Below are 14,799 nucleotides of genomic sequence, written 5' to 3' on the forward strand. Positions count from 1 at the left end.
TAAATGATTTCAATACTTGCCCATTGATATTCTGTAATGGTTGACAACCTACAACTAGGCCGAAGGACCGCCACGTCAATCATGAGAATTTTCGCTTAAACTACGTCTCCTCTCGGCGTTTTATTTATAAACGTGAATTGGCAAATGGCATGAGTATCTAAAACAAAGACGCCATGCTGCCTGAAAAGCTCAACTTGAATATTCATTACTGACAACGTACGCACCTATCTACAAATACATGCCGAATCAATGGCTGACTATATTTGCCGTGTTGCAATTCGTGCCACAACAATAAACTCGAAGATTAATTAAGAAGATGACCCATGCCTCATATTATCTCGTGACCAGTATGCATAGCTACCTATTATGAACAGTAGAGTATCTCAAGCAGATCAATTTTGCCCGTCGTTATCATCCCTCCGAGGCTCGAAGTTTAGCTGTTGCAATTTTTAGCTTGGTCTTTGCAGTGTAAACTTGGGAAACTTACAGTATTTCCGTTGTACAACTCATGATGGTTGTCATTATCATTCTGATCTCTAAGAGTTCTTAGATTTGACGCACGGCCACCTCCTACTGATGTGCTAGATCCGACCATCTGTTCAGTATCCGATGTAGTAGCCGAATTGCCAACAATGCCGCCAAGAGTACTCAATACCCTATTGACACCCCAGGCGCCGAGGCCGTATCCAGCAGCAATTCCTCTAGATAAGATGCTACTTGATTCTGTTACTTCATAAGCAGAAGTATATGTTTGAACCGGAACAATAATAAGTCTGTTGCCTCTATGTTAGCATCCAAAAGCATTGATCAAGGCTGTATAGACCTAAGTGAAAGGCTACTCACGTGGCACTCGGAGACAGACCTAATGATGCCAAGTGTTGGCTTTCATCGGTCATTGAGAGGGTTTTATTTGGCAAAGGCGTACAAACCTGCTTAAATATATAAGGCGCGTCGTCCTTCTGTTGACTGTCAACCCACTGGTCGTCGTCAGCATTGCAATTGTCTTTGGGTATATACAAGCTGTTGATGATGCAGCTGTTGAATACCCCAGGAGAATATCGTTGGTGCTTTTATAAGTTTCTTTAAATTACCTTTCTTACGTCACCACTAATGGTGCTGGTGCTAGGAAATCTGGAACGGATGGAAGATCCATCAAAAAGTCTGATCTGAAGGGCACAATCCTGTGCCTTTGATGCCGTGGTTGGAATGGATGTGTTCTTATCGCCGGATGCCACTGATTGTTCTGTGTCGTGGTCACTACGGCTAGGCTTGCGTCCTGCATCGTTTCGTCTTCTTGCTTTGTCACTTTCAACAAGTGCAAGAATGCGCGCTCGCTCTTCTCTGGCCTCTTGCTGGCGCTTCTTTTGAATCGCAGCATAACTAACGGTTTCCGCCGCTTGGGATGACTGTTTAGAGTGGTTTTCCGCAGCCTTTGAATCTTCGGGTAGTTTACCTTTGGGATCTCTGGGATGCGAGCTCGTACTGGGTTGCCCAGTAGCATTATTATAATCTGATTGTGAAGCTGACATAGTGCCATTGTTGGAATTATGAGTAGGTAAAAAACCCGATGATTGGCCTTCCGTCGTACGCTGTTCTGGATTCTGCAAAGCTTGCGTTCCATTAGGTGACACAGTGCGATCATTCTCAACATTCCTCTGGCTAGATGTAGACTCCAAAGCCTTCTTGAATCGTACTAGGAAGTCGTCTTTGGATATGCCTGCACTTAAATATTCTTTAAGTTCTCCATTCCTATTAGCACAGAGGTCAGTCTCCCAGCACAAGTTTTTTTTGTCTGAATTCAAGTGTATAAGAAATAGCGGGGCTAAATAGAACTGGTGCAAAAGAAGTAGATGCATGTCTGTATAAGGGAAAAGGGTGACTATTTGAGAATCCATGCCACTTCAACATGAACAAGGAAGGCGCGTTCTATGCCAATTGAACATTTCAGGTAAAGCAACATCTTTAAGAATGCACGATTGATTTATACCCCTACTGGTCACACCTGTCCTACCCATATAAATGGAGATATACTGAGTGAAAGAATGAGTTGATTGCGCTCACCATATAGCAACAAGAGTTGGAGCTTTTGGAATAGGAAAGATTGCAGCGAGATAGTTGGCTTCTTCAGAGCCAGCACTGAGGCGTAGCAAAACTGTTCTTTCTTGTAGATAAGAACTTAACTAGAAAGCCATTCAGTATCAAGCCAAAGGGGCTCATAGTTCTCAAATTACCTCGGAATCTCGTAAGAAATCATCTTCCCAGAGTTTGCTTTCTTCATTACCATCTAATAGGCACGTGGTCATTACATCGATCGAATGAAAACATGAGAGGGATGGTATTTACTCGTTACGAAACATGCAACAAGTTTAGACTCCGCTAAAGCCTTGCTGATCCCGCTATTGATATCGCCGGTGTAAAACATTGCCGCCGCCATCATGTACCGAAAATCACCAAGCAATATATTTCTTGGTTGACTTTGCCAAAGTGGGGAGGTATGTCGGTTTCAAGTGCCAATATGGAGACTGTGTTATGAATACCTGCTCTGGCTATGAGGGCGAAAAATGTACACAGGTATGTGACGTGAGCAAGTCAATAGACGATAGTTGAGGGGAAGTACAAGCAATTGACTTCTTTACTGCAGTGTTGTTGATTGTGAGTGAGTGGAACAATGTAGAAGTCACCTAGTACTCAAGATGTTTATTAACAGGGCTGCAACTGCTTTAATTCTAGAAGATATGATGTGGTATGATGTCTTGATAGAAAGAGTTGTAGCGACAGAGTGAATAAATATACCAAGTAGGTACTGGATAGACAATCGACACCCTCCAGATTATGTAATCACTAGTAGTCCAAGTGGCTTGCGGGTCTTATGTGGCGAGTGTGGCTGGTGGCCGCTCAAACAAGTAGTCGGGCAATTTCAAAAAATAGTCCTGCACGTGCACGCCATACCTCATGCTGCGATAAAAGAGCTGGAGCGAATATCATACTTGTGCTTGTAGATACCTGGTAGAATCTACTAGAGTAATAACATCAAAGGAATACCTAGTATATTCACGTGGTGTATAGATTTCATGCGTCAATCGTATTAAATATGCGTTCCCCTGTCTCAGCTCTATCTTACAATCGTATCTATACGTTCTCGTCCCATGCTAGGAAAATAACTTTTCCCTTCCAAACCCCAAAATGTCCAGCAAAGTATCGATATTTCTCGGGAACCCGCATCAAGTCCAGACAGGCTGCTGACGACCCCAATTTCACATCTATAATAGACAATCCTCCGAATCTAGTTCGCACAGGAAGAAGGCATGGGCCTGGCCTTATTATTCTAGGTAAGTCATCAGCTGCCCAACTCTTATTGCCTAGACGACTGTCTAATATACACGGTTAATAGCTTTAATTCCTCTAACGGCTTTTGCCTTGGGGACGTGGCAAGTCCAACGTCTGGATTGGAAATCAAAGCTCATTGCAAAGTTTGAGGATCGCCTCGTTCGTGATCCTTTACCACTTCCCCCACACATTGATCCTTCAGCAATAAAAGAATTCGATTACAGAAGAATTTTTGCAACTGGTCACTTTAGACACGATCAAGAAATGTTGATTGGCCCTCGATTGCACGATGGGAAAGATGGTTATCTCGTCATCACTCCTTTGGAGCGGGATGGTGAGGGCACTAGTGTTCTTGTAAACCGGGGTTGGATCGAGAAGAAATATAAGAAGCAAACAAGTAGGCCTGACGGGCTGCCTCAAGGTGAAGTAACGGTCGAGGGATTGTTGCGCGAACCTTGGAAAAAGAATTATTTCACGCCAGATAATAGTCCACAGACACAAGAATTCTACTTTCCTGACGTCGAGCAAATGGCTAAGTTGACAGGAAGTCAACCTGTTTGGATTGAAGAGACAATGGGTAAGGTGGCACTTTCATTATATTTCAAGTGCCATAAAGCTTACAAAACCACAGAACCTGATCTTTTGATGGCTTGGGATCGCGCTGCTCGTGGGATTCCAATAGGAAGACCGGCAGAAGTCAATCTCCGAAACAACCACACACAGTACATATTTACATGGTAGGTACTTCTAATGGTTGGCGAAAAAGTCAAATGAAACCCGTCGCCATGTGTGCTAACACTATAATTTTACAGGTACGCCTTGGCTGCTGCTACGTCAGTTATGCTGTGGATGGTTGTGAAGAAACCATCTGCAGACATCGCTCGACGAGTTCGTCAAAATAAAGAATGGTCTTGAGAATTGCATATTTTTCCTCATTTTCTGGGTGGTTTTGGTCGTGGCCGATCTTTCGAGGTCAAGGGGGGGACCATTCTTACGTCTTGTAGGAGCTCTCTAGGCAAGCGACTTTGTGCAAGTGAAAATGGCGTTGTTGTAGCATTGGTTTGGCGTTGTCTGTAAAACACTCAGCATGTATCAAGACTTTAGTCATGTTCAGATAAATACCTTCTCATCAACATTAAAACATCACTCTCATCAATAGTCTTGCGCCCGGCGTGTTCAGAGTATGTGCTTAGATCATCACTAATCTGTTCGAAAAACCAATCGGTTGCTTGCATGATCGCATCGAGAGCATCCCCACTCAACTTGTCCCCTCTGCCGGCTCCATTCCTTGCCAAGTTGATTGCATACTTCTTCACCACACCTAGAGGCAATGATTTGTACTTCAGTCCATGTTTTGAAACCTTATTAACCTGCTTCTGGGACGACCTCTTCGTATTCTCAGAAGTGACCTTCTGAACGGATACTTTAAGGGGTTCGCCATCGCTTAAACGTGAGTCCTCGAACGCTCCGATCGACAGTCTTCGAGTTTCATCCTCACCGTTTATCGATTCATCGTCCATTTCAAGATCCAACGGTCTTCCAGTGTCATCCTCACCGTTTATCGATTCATCGTCCATTTCAAGATCCAGCGGTCTTCCAGTGTCATTCTCACCATTCATGGCTTCATCATCTATTTCGAAATCATCTCCTTGGAAATTGGCAGGGGAAGAGATTTCGTCCATAATGGGCATCCCTGTTGGAGTATCGTCTGGTGATGGCGAAGGTTCAAACTGCGCTGGTATTTCGGGTTGTGGAACTGTGAAGACAAAAGTCGCATCCCTTTCCTCAGACGGTGAATCGTATGGTCTGATATCACTACTTCGCCCTGGTAGAAGAGAGCGGCGATGCAACGCGGTTTCCAATTCTCCCTGTAATCCTGCGCGATCACTAGCTTGCGTCAGCTCAATGGGCTTGTCTGAGTGAAGGCTACTGGACTTACCTTCCGAAGAATGGAGAGTTGGCCATCTCTCGAAAATCATCATTCTCAAAATCATTTGCATTGAAGAAGCTTGTTTCCATTTCATCTCTTCCAAATTCAGCTTCGTCCAAATTTCCGAAATGGTCGCTTCCACGGACGCTCCCGAAACTGCTCCTCGAAAACAGTCTGCTCGGCCTTTCAGTGACAGCCCTTCTTGAAAGTTCAATAGATCGCGTGGTCAAGTTTTCGTCCTCTAAAGCCGCCAAACTAGGAAGCAAAAGACTCTCATCATCCTCATTATCATCTTCGTCATTGTCGTCGTCCAGCGGGATGGAAAGTCGTGGGGGTACAAGATTCGGGCCGTCATCAAAGTCGTCATCCAAAAGTAAAGTCTGTCTTCTGGAATTGCTGGGTGCTCTTTGAGGTGATGGAATTGTCGGTCGGGTTTGGGGGGCTAAAGTCCTGCTCAATAATCTCAATACATCTCGAGGTGTTTCCCTCTGCTGTCTGCCACTTCGTCTTCTATCCTTTCCTGGGGTCAATCCTGCTCGTCGAGCCTCGACTTCTCGCAAAGCTGCTCTCCCATGAGGTGTCAAAGTCTTATTCCTAAGCTCTGAGCCACCTAACCTTGAACCACGACTGGGCGTTCTCGAATAGTTGGCGCTTGCTGGAGATAGTCCTGCGCTAGAAGTGCGGCGCAAAGGAGTTTCGGGTCTTCCACTCATAGTGATGTATATTTCCTATCAGCAAATAGATAAAATGTCAATTACTATGCTTATCTGTATTCTGGATAAACTGAATTTCAAATTGACGGAAGCACTCGTTCTGTATTGAAATAAATACAACATATACCTAGTGAACATTCCGTAATGATAAGTCAAACATCAATGATCGAAATACCAATGTTTAGATAAGACGCGTCCAGGTACACGCGAACCTTATCTTATCTTAGCGTTAGCGATGTGCCGTGCAGTTGTGGGTCCGCAAGGCTCTAAATTATTTTATGAAGAACTTCCATTGAAAAAGGCTGAGAAAGAGAAATAAGAAGAGAAAGCGACCGATAGATTCTCTGTATGCTACAACCAGAATCGGAATCAAAATCGCCATAGTTGTTTTTTGGGTTTTACATAGGAACCTAAATAGAACCTTTAACACAGAACTTCACAGCAATTCCTCCTACGAAGGTCTTCTAATCGGCGCCGGCTCGAGCTCATACTATCACAATGTCAAGCAAAATTGAACTTCAGGATCCTTTGATTGAAGATGTGAAAGTTCCAACAACCCGATCTGGACCTGAAACTTCCAATAAAACAAGTTCGAAGAAAAGAAAGCGAGGAGGAAATCATGATCAGGAGGGGCCCAAGGAAAAGATTAACGAAGTTGCGAAAAGGAAGAAGCATTCCTCTTTTAATGACGAGGATATTGATGTCGAGGCTGGTCTTAACAATGCAATCGCAAAGATGAATGATCATTTATTAGTTGATTATGTCGCAAGTCAAACAAGAAGATTCGAAAGTGATCTTAGTTCCGTTGAATTAGAAGATCGATACATACCAGGTGAACAGAACCTACCCTTGAATATGCTATGGACTTGGCTAATGTATCGGCATTTGAAATAGTCGCTGCTGTGCAGGATACTACATCATGGACGAAACCACGAAGTCTCGACAATCTACCTGAGTTCTTGGAGAAATTCTCTGATAACACAACAAAACTTTGGTCTGCATCGAAGAAGAATGGATCACCACACACAATCATTGTTACTGCTGCAGGACTCAGAGCAGCCGATCTCGCCAGGTATAGTCACGCTCCTGCCATGATTGGGGTTGAAAGCATGTATTTGTGTATGTTCTAATCTGACATTTTCTAGAGCGGTACGGAAATTTCAAACCAAGGATGTGAAAGTTGCAAAGTTATTTGCAAAACACATCAAGCTTAAGGATTCCATTGGATTTCTAAAATCTTCAAGGACCGGAATCGCTGTCGGCACACCCCAGAGATTGAAGGATTTGATGGATGAAGGGTCGCTTGCTGTCGATAGGTTGGAGAGAATTGTTATCGATGCCTCTCATATTGATCAAAAAAAGAGGGGTATACTTGAAATGAAAGAGACACAGGTCCCTTTAACAACTTGGCTAGGCCAGAAACTGTTCAGGGAGAGATATGAAGGCTCCACGGACAAGTTGCAAGTTTTATTTTACTGACGGCAATTGTCAATCCCTTTCATAAAATTTTACAATAGAATTTTTAATAAAAGAAGATAATCATAATCAGAGGAAGGTGCAAACGCCTGGTGCAGCTTTGGCGTGATATAGCAAGCTCGTGTTGGGTGGTCACTCGAGGAGGAAGGTCTGAACGAATGAGAGCTACTGGTATGAAGCCTTTTTGCTTCACTCTTTTTTCATCCTTTTCTTATTCGTTCTCGTTCTACTTATCTCAACACAACAACTTCTCCTCCGACCGTCTTCATACACTCATTGAACCTGTTTTCTCGATAAAGCGATCCTTAAAAAAGGTACTTGCAGCGGTCTAAGGTCATTTGGCGGCCGTCCTATGATTGTGGGGCCGAGTGTTTCCGATCTACTACGCATATTATGAGGCGTGTCATCTTGCTGGTAGCCATAGCGATGGTGAACAATCTCGCTACAAGTAACGGGAATTTTCCCGCTCCTGGTAAGCATGCTGCTTCGAAGACTCAAGCGTATCACATTAACGTTCATTTGCAGGTTGTGCAGTGCGGTGTTGGGAAAACACCAAATATGTCAGTGAATGCTTGGACAAAAAGATATGTCTTTGCCAAGATGCAGAATATCACAACGTTGGTCATGCCATAGCTTTGCCCTGATGTTGCATCTAATGCCTAATATCATAAACTAATGGGTTTATTGCAGTCCGTTTTTAAATGCATATATTCCCAATGCGATACTGCGCATTTTGGTTCTGCATTACATCATACAATTACTCGATGCGTCGGTGTTGCCGACAATGTCATTCTAGCAGTACCTAGGCTCTCAAATCACGATTCCTTGCGCCGAAGAGAAGCTGAATATCTACAAGGTGTCAAGATGGAAGACTCGGAGTCAATTGCGGGATATCCAACACTCAGTGGACTTCCGATTCAAAGTTCTCTCCCATTTGCATCTGCAATAGCCTTTTCATCACTTCCGCCGATAGTGCACCTTACGAGAGATACTGTGGCAGCATCGGTGACAGCATCTGCCACAGCGCCTTTCAATTCGATTCAGACAACCTACAACACTGCCCCGGAATTCGTCACGGCTAGTCCCCTTCTTTATACTGGAGACGCTTTTAAAATACAACCAAGTACATTGTTCTCTTTCTTGGCTCCCATTTTAGGATTATACATGGCTGTTTGATAGCCAAATGCAAGTTGATGGAAATTTCTGGATCTCAACAGAAGGCCGCGTTGGCCGGCTTCCAAGTGGTGTGGAGTGACAAGGGTGAATATATATAACATGATCCATCAGTATTTGATATTACACTCATGTATTTTTGCCTATTGACGATACGGCTCAGCTTTTAAATAATTGCCTACAAAGCCGAGGATAGAAGAACAAGAGAGGGTGGTCTGGAGGCGTTCAAGGCACTTCTATATCCTTGGTGTTTTGTCTAAATAGTAGGAATTCTGTCAGGGGGAATATACATAAATATGTACTTTAAGCGACGAAAAAGATTGTGATAAAATCCCCTGCCAAAGCTTTAACATTGGAAAGTGATTGATTGAATGTTTTTCCTACCGTGCATCTTAGAACTAGCCTAGATCGGCTAGCTTAGACTAATCTTTCTCACCGCCATAGGCAGAATATTTCTCGCAGCGGGAAATAATCAAACTGGAGACTCAAAAATTATTTGGCTAGCTTTTGACATTTTGGTAACCACCTATTCTTTCAATTCCTACATCAACTATCCGTTTGTACATCTATTTTAATTATGGGATTTGGCGCCGGGGCTTCTCGAGCCGAAAGAAAAGCCAAAAGGCGCAAGATCGAGAATTCAATTCCCGACGTACCTGACGACATCGAGGCAGAAGCAAATGACGATGGCGCTGTTTCGACAAAAAGGAAAAGATCCATAGATGATGATGCGAATGTTGGCCGAACCATCGCTTCAGACCAGAGCGAAGAGGTCGCAAATAAGAACGTAGAGTCCCATCACAAGTCCAAAAAAAACAAGACTTCTTCAGCCGAATCGTCTTCACTGCCCATGCATCTTGGAGAGCCATCAGATATAGCAGAGACCGACGCTGCGCCTAAGAAGTCTAAGAAGGAGAGAAAAGCGGAGAGAAAAGCCAGGGAGGCTGATGCAAAGTCAACATCCACAGCGCAGACGGCAGAACCTCCGACAGGAAATGCCCCGGGTACCAATGCTACTGGACCCTCCGATCAAATTACTGCCGAGAAAAAGCGTACGAAGACTAAGAAGCAAGGAGGTGTTTCTGGTGATAATTCCGAGAGCAAGGCTGCAAGATTCATTGTTTTTATCGGTGGGATGCTCTTCCCAAAGCGTTTCTACTTTTTTGGACTTACATGTTGTTAGGAAACCTGCCATTCACTGCTACAACAGCATCAATAAAGAACCACTTTGCTGCCGTTAAACCTGCATCGGTCCGTCACCTCACGGAGAAGGGAAATCCTTCTAAATCAAGGGGCTGTGCTTTCCTTGAGTTCGAAGGTTATGATCATATGAAAACTTGCTTGAAGCAATTTCACCAATCCACATTCAATGATGGCATCTCAGCACCAAGAAAGCTAAACGTTGAGCTGACGTGAGCAGCATTCTTCCACCCACCATTCGTGTTCCAACTGACCATTATGATAGTGCCGGAGGCGGTGGTAACACTAAAGATCGCCGGTCAAAAATCAAAGAGAAAAATGTGAAACTGAATGAGCAACGTGTAAGACAAGCACAAGAGGTAACGATTCTCCTGTTTTATATGGTTCTACTACTGGACGGCACATTCTTGAGCGAAAAGTACATTTGCTTGTTTGTAACTTACTAACAAAAACACCAGGCCGACAATCCTAAGGTTAGCAAGAAAGAAGCAGTCCAGGGAGTAAAGCACGTATTGGCCGAGGATAGTGGAGTCCATCCAAGTAGAAAGGCAAGAATCGGTGGATGAATTATGATACCCGTTTACAATAGCATACAAATTGAAGTTAATCCATCTTCAGCATTAATGAAACTCAAGATACATATTGATTTATTCATTACTCCATGCATTTATCGTGACCTATCTACAGAAAAGAGTTATCTTCGGTATCTTCAGGGACGCATGTTGCATCGATATATGCTACCACATCCATATAATGCCAAATTCTACAACATAGAATTGAAAAAGTCGATAAACAGAAAAAGCTTGTATTAACCCATTCGTATTTCCCCGCACCTTACTCCACGAAACTCTTCATCTCCGATTATTGTAGAAGTTAAACCACTTCCAACCAGTCCACTGTGTCTATAGATCGTCGCCTGTTGTTGTCTCAACTCAATTCGACTTCATAGAACTGTACACTTAGATTTCTTCGGCTTGGGTGCTTGTTGTTGTGGACTCAGGACAGCACTTAATATGGTCAGTTGATCGTTGTCCTATCATGCTTCGGGGGAAATATCTTACCGAATTGCCTCATCGAATACACTCTTAAGATTTCTCTGTGTGAGCGCAGAACATTCTAAATACTTGTGTGCCCTGATTTCTTTGGCCACAACTCTTGCCTGATCATAAGTTACAGGCTCCATTCGCTTGGATCTAAGGGATTCTTTGGTAGGCTCGTCATCTCGAAGATCCAATTTCGTTCCTACAAGAATGATCGGAACGCCAGGCGCATGGTGGGATATTTCAGGAAACCACTGTTATTCAATTGAGTCAGTGGAACATGATCATATGTTGCGGATCTTGGAGATTTCCACTCATACCTTTGCTCGGACGTTATCGAAAGATGGAGGGCTGACAATCGAGAAACAGATCAAAAATACATCTGTTTGGGGATAGGAAAGCGGGCGCAGTCTATCGTAATCTTCTTGTCCAGCGGTATCCCACAAGCCTAAGCTTATTGGCTTTCCGTCAACCATCACGCTGGCAGAATAATTATCGAATCTAGCTGAGTTAGTGGCCAGCATGTTGAAACCAAGAATGCAAACTCACACCGTGGGGATGTATTCTCCAGGAAATGCATTAGTAGTATACGAAATCAAGAGACATGTCTGTAAAAATAATGTCAGTGGTTGATTTGATTATGACATTGATAAACTGGAGAAGTACTTTGCCAACAGCTCCATCTCCTGTCACAACACACTGTTCGCAGGTAAGGTCAGCGAGTGTCCTTGCTCAACAAACTATGATACCGATATTCCCAAATGATATAATAAATCTAACCTTGAGCGATTGGGTTCCTGGTGCTGCCATTTTCCGATCTTTGAGATGATTTCTTGGGTTTGCTTGTGTTGATGGGTGTGTGTGCGAGGATGAAGGAGTCGGATGGTTGTGTTATTTTTTGGTAGGATCGCCCTGCACGATTGTTAGATCTTGGGACACAATGGAAACTGACTGCACAGGTCTGTATGGATGAAGAACAAGGTGTGTTAGATCGAGAATGCATGAGGATGTACCTTCTTCCGTTGTCTTGGTTTGCAAAGTAATGGATGTTGTTTTCAATTAAGGGAGCAAGTGCAGAATTGATTGACTGTAGTAGTATCAAGGTTTGAATTGATTCAATTCCGTGTTGGCTGTATGGCGAACCCCGACGGTTTGGTTATTATTTACTTGAGTTGATAAGGACGACGGACGGATTGATGAGTGTGTCAATATTGTGTGAAAAGTAATTTGATCAACAGCAAGACGAGGAAAGTCGCAATAATGGGTTAAAAAGCGAGCAAGACTGCTATGATCTGTTGTTGAGACAAAGCATGAAGCCTGAGCGCGGCAGGCTACTGGAGACATGAGGCAGATCTGTAACTACAAGCTTACGATGCAGCCATTAATCACGGGTTTCTTAGCGCCACTGAGCTTACGGGGTATTGAGCCAATGGAAGCACGTGAAGGATAATCGGCCGTAGCTCTCGTTAAGGTAATCGTATAATAATAATAAATCAGTTTGTATCTAATTCTAAATTTTTATTTTTATTATCTTCTTCTTAGGATTCATTTGTATTTAATTTAATATATTTATCAACAATCTTACTATACTTTCTATATTAGTTTTAGATGCGAAGTATTCACTTATAATTTAAGAGATATTAAATCTCTAGCTTTCTATAGCTTTATAATTTTCTTCTAGTTTACTTTATTTTTTGTCGTAAGTCATGAGCGTATAGAGAGGTTGATATATATATAATATATAAGAGATGATTAGTCTGATATTAGAAGTAGACTCGAGTGAACGACTAAATGAATATGTAAGTAGTATAATACGTGATTTTTATTAAAAAATTATATGAGATTAACTTTTCTTGTTCTACAATTTGAGGGATTAGACCTCTTCTTATACTTTTTCGCTTAGAATCAGCTTTCTTTCTTCGAAATCCCTTTCTCAATCAGATTGTTCTTTAAATAAAGAATCTCTTATATCTTTTATTCTCTCGAAACGACGATCAGATAATCATCTTATCGATCTTTACAATCTTATCTAATCGATCTATATAGCTTTCAATCTTTCGCTATTAGAAATAATATTAAAGATAAGATTTAAGATAATATTTTTCTACTATAAGCTTCTTTCTGAATTCTTTATATTTAACTCTTTTATTGATAACAAATTAATATTAAATATTTATTTCTTTTATAAATGTTTATTATTTTCTCTTTTTCTTTACTTGAGAATGCTTATCTTCTAAGTGAATCGAAATAAATATATTAGTTTTAATGATATATATTCTTTATCTATTAATTTATACATTTATGATTTATTATCCTCTAGACTGTGAATTAAGACTAGTATATATGACTGATATATTATCAATAAACATTAATAAGATAATAATAATTAAAAGATTTATTGTAGCTTTATATGTATTTTTAATTAAAAATTTAAAAAATTAGAGTTTTTTTCCTGATATGTTTCATATTCAAAATAAATAAAATTAACTATTTTGAAGACTCATAGATTATATAATAATAGTCATATATAGTAATATTCTATATACCTACATCTCAAATATTAGAAGTACTATTTAAGATTTAGTATATACTAGTTTAGAACGGTTTATATTCGAAATATTGATATTCTAATTCTATAGAGAAAAATTAAGTCAGATTATTTTTCTGTTTCTTTTTTATATATATATTTTTTTTGGGTTTTTTCATTAAAGTATTATTTGTTTCTTACTTTTCTTTCTTTTAATTTATCATAAGATAATAAATAGAATCAAACGAACGGAATTTAGAGTTTCTGATTTTACTAAAACTTAATAAAGTTATACTGGATTCAAATTTTACAACTGAAACACAACTCAAAGAGTTATATTATAGAAACTATACGAGAACTCTATATAGAGTTTTCAAAGTAAGCTAATATTAATTAAATAATAACTTCTATTCTAATAGAAAGACAGTCAGCCTCCGACTGACCCCGTAATATGATTCGTTTAATTCTTTTAAATTTTCAAATTTTTAACTATTCTAATTCTTTAGTTTTTTGGTTTTTTGGTTTTTAATTGTTTAGTTTTTTTTTAAATAAAAAGATTCTTTTCATTTTTTCAATCAAAATAAAATAAAATAAAAATAAAAATTCTATATTAAAAGAGTAGAAAAAATAACAAAAGTTCAGAAAATGAACTAGTAGTAATGAAAGTACTGTACATTATTAACTATATTATAAAATTTATAAAATAAAATATTCTGATAAAAGACCCTTTTATTCCTATCTTTATAACGAATAAGTGACTAACTCAATTATATAACTACTAACTTATATATCTTCTAACAAAAAGACTAAGATAGTAATATTTTCTAAAAAAAAATAGAAACTGAAATATCAAAAATATTATCTACGGTTATAATAATTATATTTCTAACATTTAAGAGATTAATATATAAAATATTGCTATATTAGGTTATTACTATATATTATAATACTTTAATTGGTTATTAAGACATTATAAGCGAGCCTGACCGTAGCTCGCAGTCTAGGAGATAAAGGAGAATTATATTTTAGTTTTTATTATTTAAATCTCTTCTAAAGATTTAGATAAATACATTATTCTAAGATTAAGATATCTTTACACTTTTAATTTAAATTCTATTTCAGTAGATTATTATTATTTTTTAAAAATTTTAAGTCATATAAGATATATATGAAAGTAGAATATAAAGCTGCTTTAATATTAAACTAATAAGAGGACTATTTAAGGTATTAATCGTACTAGCACAGCTTTATAGTATGACTTTCTTATAGCATATATATTATATAATAACTGTATTATTTATTATAATCACAATAATCTATACTTATCTATTTAATGAATTTATAATCTCTTGGTTTTATTAGATTAAATATAATTTAAAAAACAAAAGATTAATCGAGAAATTTATATATTCT

At 39.8% G+C, this 14,799-nt stretch overlaps 7 protein-coding genes across 8 annotated transcripts; 4 read left to right on the plus strand and 3 right to left on the minus strand.

Annotated features, from left to right (window-relative positions):
- Positions 1-4: 4 nt before the first annotated feature.
- On the minus strand, positions 5-2,753 carry BCIN_01g01940 (hypothetical protein). 2 transcript variants are annotated; one of them, XM_024690276.1, is made up of 8 exons: positions 2,344-2,753; positions 2,232-2,284; positions 2,062-2,180; positions 1,454-1,749; positions 1,092-1,396; positions 844-977; positions 488-773; positions 5-437 (listed from the first exon to the last, which is right to left on the minus strand). In XM_024690276.1, exons 1-8 carry the CDS (start codon positions 2,435-2,437, stop codon positions 393-395), a joined length of 1,332 nt encoding a protein of 443 aa, XP_024546044.1. In that variant the 5' UTR covers positions 2,438-2,753; the 3' UTR covers positions 5-392. The 2 variants fall into 2 exon arrangements, with proteins under 2 accessions (XP_024546044.1, XP_024546043.1); XM_024690275.1 differs by having other exon boundaries at positions 1,092-1,749.
- Positions 2,754-2,936: 183 nt separating this feature from the next.
- On the plus strand, positions 2,937-4,506 carry Bcshy1. Its single transcript, XM_024690277.1, has 4 exons — positions 2,937-3,329; positions 3,392-3,904; positions 3,959-4,064; positions 4,140-4,506. Exons 1-4 carry the CDS (start codon positions 3,092-3,094, stop codon positions 4,240-4,242), a joined length of 960 nt encoding a protein of 319 aa, XP_024546045.1. The 5' UTR covers positions 2,937-3,091; the 3' UTR covers positions 4,243-4,506.
- Positions 4,234-6,131, minus strand: BCIN_01g01960 (hypothetical protein). The gene is made up of 3 exons (XM_024690278.1): positions 5,267-6,131; positions 4,450-5,214; positions 4,234-4,398 (listed from the first exon to the last, which is right to left on the minus strand). Exons 1-3 carry the CDS (start codon positions 5,968-5,970, stop codon positions 4,260-4,262), a joined length of 1,608 nt encoding a protein of 535 aa, XP_024546046.1. The 5' UTR covers positions 5,971-6,131; the 3' UTR covers positions 4,234-4,259.
- An 83-nt stretch (positions 6,132-6,214) lies between these two features.
- Positions 6,215-7,530, plus strand: BCIN_01g01970 (hypothetical protein). Its single transcript, XM_001545829.2, has 3 exons — positions 6,215-6,802; positions 6,865-7,042; positions 7,116-7,530. Exons 1-3 carry the CDS (start codon positions 6,469-6,471, stop codon positions 7,447-7,449), a joined length of 846 nt encoding a protein of 281 aa, XP_001545879.1. The 5' UTR covers positions 6,215-6,468; the 3' UTR covers positions 7,450-7,530.
- A 173-nt stretch (positions 7,531-7,703) lies between these two features.
- On the plus strand, positions 7,704-8,960 carry BCIN_01g01980 (hypothetical protein). Its single transcript, XM_024690279.1, has 3 exons — positions 7,704-7,918; positions 7,972-8,063; positions 8,137-8,960. The coding sequence occupies exons 1-3, from the start codon at positions 7,840-7,842 to the stop codon at positions 8,620-8,622; spliced, it is 657 nt and encodes a 218-aa protein (XP_024546047.1). The 5' UTR covers positions 7,704-7,839; the 3' UTR covers positions 8,623-8,960.
- Positions 8,961-9,098: 138 nt separating this feature from the next.
- On the plus strand, positions 9,099-10,459 carry Bcnop6. Its single transcript, XM_001545832.2, has 4 exons — positions 9,099-9,749; positions 9,803-10,031; positions 10,085-10,178; positions 10,278-10,459. Exons 1-4 carry the CDS (start codon positions 9,197-9,199, stop codon positions 10,383-10,385), a joined length of 984 nt encoding a protein of 327 aa, XP_001545882.1. The 5' UTR covers positions 9,099-9,196; the 3' UTR covers positions 10,386-10,459.
- Positions 10,460-10,462: 3 nt separating this feature from the next.
- Positions 10,463-12,191, minus strand: Bcrac. Its single transcript, XM_024690280.1, has 7 exons — positions 11,873-12,191; positions 11,640-11,771; positions 11,526-11,558; positions 11,409-11,467; positions 11,180-11,360; positions 10,881-11,113; positions 10,463-10,826 (listed from the first exon to the last, which is right to left on the minus strand). The coding sequence occupies exons 2-7, from the start codon at positions 11,667-11,669 to the stop codon at positions 10,763-10,765; spliced, it is 600 nt and encodes a 199-aa protein (XP_024546048.1). The 5' UTR covers positions 11,670-11,771; positions 11,873-12,191; the 3' UTR covers positions 10,463-10,762.
- Between the last annotated feature and the right edge of the window lie 2,608 nt (positions 12,192-14,799).

This window comes from Botrytis cinerea, chromosome 1 (assembly GCF_000143535.2).
Source record: "Botrytis cinerea B05.10 chromosome 1, complete sequence".
NCBI classification, from domain to species: Eukaryota; Fungi; Ascomycota; class Leotiomycetes; order Helotiales; family Sclerotiniaceae; genus Botrytis; species Botrytis cinerea.

Excerpts from the sequence above, each read along its gene's own strand:
- BCIN_01g01940 (XM_024690275.1), bottom strand. The coding sequence starts at position 2,437 with ATGATGGCGGCGGCAATGTTTTACACCGGCGATATCAATAGCGGGATC. Across the intron at positions 2,181-2,231 it reads ATTTCTTACGAGATTCCGAG|TTAAGTTCTTATCTACAAGA; the intron begins GTAATTTGAGAA and ends ATGGCTTTCTAG. Across the intron at positions 978-1,091 it reads TTAGTGGTGACGTAAGAAAG|TGGGTTGACAGTCAACAGAA; the intron begins GTAATTTAAAGA and ends GACGACGACCAG.
- Bcshy1 (XM_024690277.1), top strand. The coding sequence starts at position 3,092 with ATGCGTTCCCCTGTCTCAGCTCTATCTTACAATCGTATCTATACGTTC. Across the intron at positions 3,330-3,391 it reads GCCTGGCCTTATTATTCTAG|CTTTAATTCCTCTAACGGCT; the intron begins GTAAGTCATCAG and ends CACGGTTAATAG. Across the intron at positions 4,065-4,139 it reads ACACAGTACATATTTACATG|GTACGCCTTGGCTGCTGCTA; the intron begins GTAGGTACTTCT and ends ATAATTTTACAG.
- BCIN_01g01960 (XM_024690278.1), bottom strand. The coding sequence starts at position 5,970 with ATGAGTGGAAGACCCGAAACTCCTTTGCGCCGCACTTCTAGCGCAGGA. Across the intron at positions 5,215-5,266 it reads AACTCTCCATTCTTCGGAAG|TGATCGCGCAGGATTACAGG; the intron begins GTAAGTCCAGTA and ends GACGCAAGCTAG. Across the intron at positions 4,399-4,449 it reads GTTTTAATGTTGATGAGAAG|ACAACGCCAAACCAATGCTA; the intron begins GTATTTATCTGA and ends AGTGTTTTACAG.
- BCIN_01g01970 (XM_001545829.2), top strand. The coding sequence starts at position 6,469 with ATGTCAAGCAAAATTGAACTTCAGGATCCTTTGATTGAAGATGTGAAA. Across the intron at positions 6,803-6,864 it reads AGAAGATCGATACATACCAG|TCGCTGCTGTGCAGGATACT; the intron begins GTGAACAGAACC and ends CATTTGAAATAG. Across the intron at positions 7,043-7,115 it reads AGAGCAGCCGATCTCGCCAG|AGCGGTACGGAAATTTCAAA; the intron begins GTATAGTCACGC and ends GACATTTTCTAG.
- BCIN_01g01980 (XM_024690279.1), top strand. The coding sequence starts at position 7,840 with ATGAGGCGTGTCATCTTGCTGGTAGCCATAGCGATGGTGAACAATCTC. Across the intron at positions 7,919-7,971 it reads CGGGAATTTTCCCGCTCCTG|GTTGTGCAGTGCGGTGTTGG; the intron begins GTAAGCATGCTG and ends GTTCATTTGCAG. Across the intron at positions 8,064-8,136 it reads AAGATGCAGAATATCACAAC|TCCGTTTTTAAATGCATATA; the intron begins GTTGGTCATGCC and ends GGTTTATTGCAG.
- Bcnop6 (XM_001545832.2), top strand. The coding sequence starts at position 9,197 with ATGGGATTTGGCGCCGGGGCTTCTCGAGCCGAAAGAAAAGCCAAAAGG. Across the intron at positions 9,750-9,802 it reads AAGATTCATTGTTTTTATCG|GAAACCTGCCATTCACTGCT; the intron begins GTGGGATGCTCT and ends ACATGTTGTTAG. Across the intron at positions 10,179-10,277 it reads GTGTAAGACAAGCACAAGAG|GCCGACAATCCTAAGGTTAG; the intron begins GTAACGATTCTC and ends CAAAAACACCAG.
- Bcrac (XM_024690280.1), bottom strand. The coding sequence starts at position 11,669 with ATGGCAGCACCAGGAACCCAATCGCTCAAG. Across the intron at positions 11,559-11,639 it reads CAGGAACCCAATCGCTCAAG|TGTGTTGTGACAGGAGATGG; the intron begins GTTAGATTTATT and ends ACCTGCGAACAG. Across the intron at positions 11,361-11,408 it reads GGAGAATACATCCCCACGGT|ATTCGATAATTATTCTGCCA; the intron begins GTGAGTTTGCAT and ends TAACTCAGCTAG.